Here is a 3171-nt window from a genome sequence, read left to right on the forward strand (position 1 = left end):
TTAAGCATTTCTACAATTTCAATAGTTGCTCGTAAGGTCACTTTTAATCCCAGTAAGGTACTTCTCGAAACAGGTATTTTCTTCTCAAGATTTTCCCAATCTTCAAGGAATTTTAAGAATTTGAAAATCGCCTGAAAGATGTTTATATGAAATGAAGTGTTAGAAATGAGTGTTAAAATGAGTGTTAAAATTTCAAAACGGTGTATAAAATAAAATTTTATCACCCAAATTAACGAAATCATTCTAAAATATGCTTAATTTATCAAAATTTCCATCCGATAAATTTTTCTAAGATACTTTTACTATGACACATAAACGTTCGGCATTGAGTACCTGACAATTTAGGTGTGGTAACTACTGCCATGATCGTCGAGCCAAAGCTTAGTCGAGTGATATTCTTCCAAAGAAACCTACAATTTTTTAACTTCTGATTATTTTTTGTTTTCATAACCAATCTTACCTGTCTTTGACGGCAATCATCTTTTACATATAAAGCATCTCTCGGTATACGTGATGACATCGCTTGGATCAAGTTAAAAACTAGATCAATAAATTTTTGCGTCGGAGTTGAATCTTTTAATTCGTCGCAGGTTGATTGATAATGAGTCATGGCAACAGATACTTCATGACCGAATACCTATAAGTAAACATCGAAATTAAAGTATTATAATAAAACTAATTAATTGTTAATTAATCAATAGATTAATTAATTAATAGATAGAAATAAAAATATAAATTATAGATTATATAAATAAATATAAAATTATATAATTATATAATATAAAATATAAAATTATATAATAAAATATAAATTATATAAAAATATTTATATAAAAATATAAATATAAAATATAAATTAATTAATAGATTAATTAATTAATAGATAGAAATATCAAAATATTATACAAACTTCTGTAGCAAGAGGAACATTCATTGCTTGGAAACCCTTTGGTTTTAAATGCGCAGGTGTTAATTTGTAAGCGATTTTCAAGTTTGGCTGACGATAATTTTCTTCTTCCAACAATGCTTCCCAATGCCGTTTCTTTACTGTCCCAAAAGAAGTCTAAAAAATTTATAATTTTGATAACAAGAATAACATAGCAAAATTTCGTAATATAAAAAAATGTACTCTATTATACCTTAAACTCATGCAGCTTATCATCTAAGGTCGAGGTTCGGAAGCATTTAACTAAATGGTGGAAATCCGATATCATCCATAGTCGTCGTGATCTGTCATATGGATGTTCATAGCTGATATTATTTTCATCTACGCCGAATATTTTCCAAACACCTCGGTTCGAAGACGCACCATCCATAACAACAGCATCAACATTGATCTCGCTATTTTCCATAAGTATTATACATTCCACGATGAGTTTATGTAATGGTTCGCTTTTGCAAGCGTTCTTTGAGAGAAAACAGCTCAATGATTGCACCCATCTACATTTAAAAGGTACAAATTTGAATACCAAAGCATGATCTGCCGTTTTATTTTTTAAATCCTCTGGGGAATGCTTTCCGAGGTCAACAAAACCAGAAAATTTCATTGATTGTTGATAAAAAAAAATACCTTCACTCAACTTCATCTCGTCAACCAAAATAACTCCTCGTTTTTCTCCTTTCTCCATTGTTTGACATCTTTCTTTTAAGGTAAAGAAAGTGGCAGGCTGGAAGCCGTACGCAGAACAGCTAATTTTCCAAATAAATTTATTTAGTGTATTGATAGAGGGAAGAGGTAAAATATTTCTGTGACGCAGGAATTGATACGTGTTTTTGCTTTCTAAACGAATCAATATACACTCGTATATCCATTCTAAGGTGAATCGTCGACCTTTAGCGTTCTTTTTTTTAGCAGCCTCAAAGCACGAATTAACGGCATTTTGGAATTCTGTCGGCAACTTCAGGATTGCTTCTTGTACTATAGCATTTGACTTCTTAGCACACTCTGACTTTGCTATAAATATTTTCTGTTTCAGTTGAATTTTCTGTAAGTAAACAGTGTAGCTGTTACAAATTTTGGACGTCGTGAATAAAATAGGATAAGAAAATTCGATATATTATTTAATTCATGGCACAATCGAGACTGTCTAATTTATTGACGTTGAAGATTATGTTTATGTACTCATCTGACGAAGTTATATTAAAATATGATTAACGTTGAAGTTCAATTCCAATTTATTTAATATAACTGTCACAGTGTTTACACGCTGTGGCATTTCCCGCCGGGCTTGAGCACACTGATGTTGGAGATTCCGCCAGATGGCGGCACCTCCCGGGCAATTAAATAAAAATTTATTAGAAATAAGATTTAGTTTAAGATAATATTGTTTATTCATATTTTATTTCAGCCCAAAACGCGATCAGGATGGTCGCCGGCGATTAAAATTAGTACGAAACTAATTTAAAATTTAATTTGAAAGATTTAATTTATCTAGTTAATTTAATTTACTAAATTAGACGGGGCCCAAGTGAGCGGCCGACGGGCCTCAGGACGCCCGAGGTCCCCAGTCTAGAGCAGACGAGCCTGACGCTCAGCTCAAATTTATGTTCTAAACTCACGTTTGATTTAAATTATTAAATAATCGTATAAATAATGATTATGATTGTTGCCGAATTACTATTTTACGCGGATACCGGCTCGATTTACGCCTCGGGGGAGAATTGCTCAATATTTGGTGGAATTGGACATGTCAAAAAAAACGATACCGGCGTCGGCCGAGGTGACGGATAGTCCCTCATGAGGGCAGGTCGGTAGCGGCAGCTGGCAGCATGCTGCCGGGAGAGTGGTGTGGGAGTCACAGGCGTGAACCGAGATGGGAAGCATCAGTGTGTTCAAGCTATCATAGTTTTGGTTTTTTGCTATTTTTGCAATTGTTGCCTAAGCCGGTCGACAATTGTTCATAAATTTATTATTTAATTTACTTAAGAATCAATTTGGCAGTTTTGGTTGAATGATCCGGCATACTCCGGTAAGTCCTTGAATATTATTCCACCGTGGTAATTATTGAGATTCTCCCGGGCGGGATCCAGAGCCGGTTTCCCGCGTGAGGCCGCCATCTTGGCCACGTGGCTAATACGTAATAAATTAATGGCGTTGAATTATTTGCTAATAAAATCAAATTCGATTACGATCAAACGTAGGTGAATTTATTTGTTAAAATTAAATAAAGG

General features: G+C 33.8%; 1 protein-coding gene across 1 annotated transcript; it reads right to left on the bottom strand.

Annotated features, from left to right (window-relative positions):
• Positions 1-228: 228 nt before the first annotated feature.
• Positions 229-1998, bottom strand: LOC123259255. The gene is made up of 3 exons (XM_044719599.1): positions 1140-1998; positions 911-1063; positions 229-637 (listed from the first exon to the last, which is right to left on the bottom strand). Exons 1-3 carry the CDS (start codon positions 1626-1628, stop codon positions 263-265), a joined length of 1017 nt encoding a protein of 338 aa, XP_044575534.1. The 5' UTR covers positions 1629-1998; the 3' UTR covers positions 229-262.
• Between the last annotated feature and the right edge of the window lie 1173 nt (positions 1999-3171).

Source organism: Cotesia glomerata, linkage group LG2 (genome assembly GCF_020080835.1).
Source record: "Cotesia glomerata isolate CgM1 linkage group LG2, MPM_Cglom_v2.3, whole genome shotgun sequence".
NCBI lineage: Eukaryota > Metazoa > Arthropoda > Insecta > Hymenoptera > Braconidae > Cotesia > Cotesia glomerata.

Excerpts from the sequence above, each read along its gene's own strand:
- LOC123259255 (XM_044719599.1), bottom strand. The coding sequence starts at position 1,628 with ATGGAGAAAGGAGAAAAACGAGGAGTTATTTTGGTTGACGAGATGAAG. Across the intron at positions 1,064-1,139 it reads ATAAGCTGCATGAGTTTAAG|ACTTCTTTTGGGACAGTAAA; the intron begins GTATAATAGAGT and ends TAAATTTTTTAG. Across the intron at positions 638-910 it reads ATGTTCCTCTTGCTACAGAA|GTATTCGGTCATGAAGTATC; the intron begins GTTTGTATAATA and ends GTTTACTTATAG.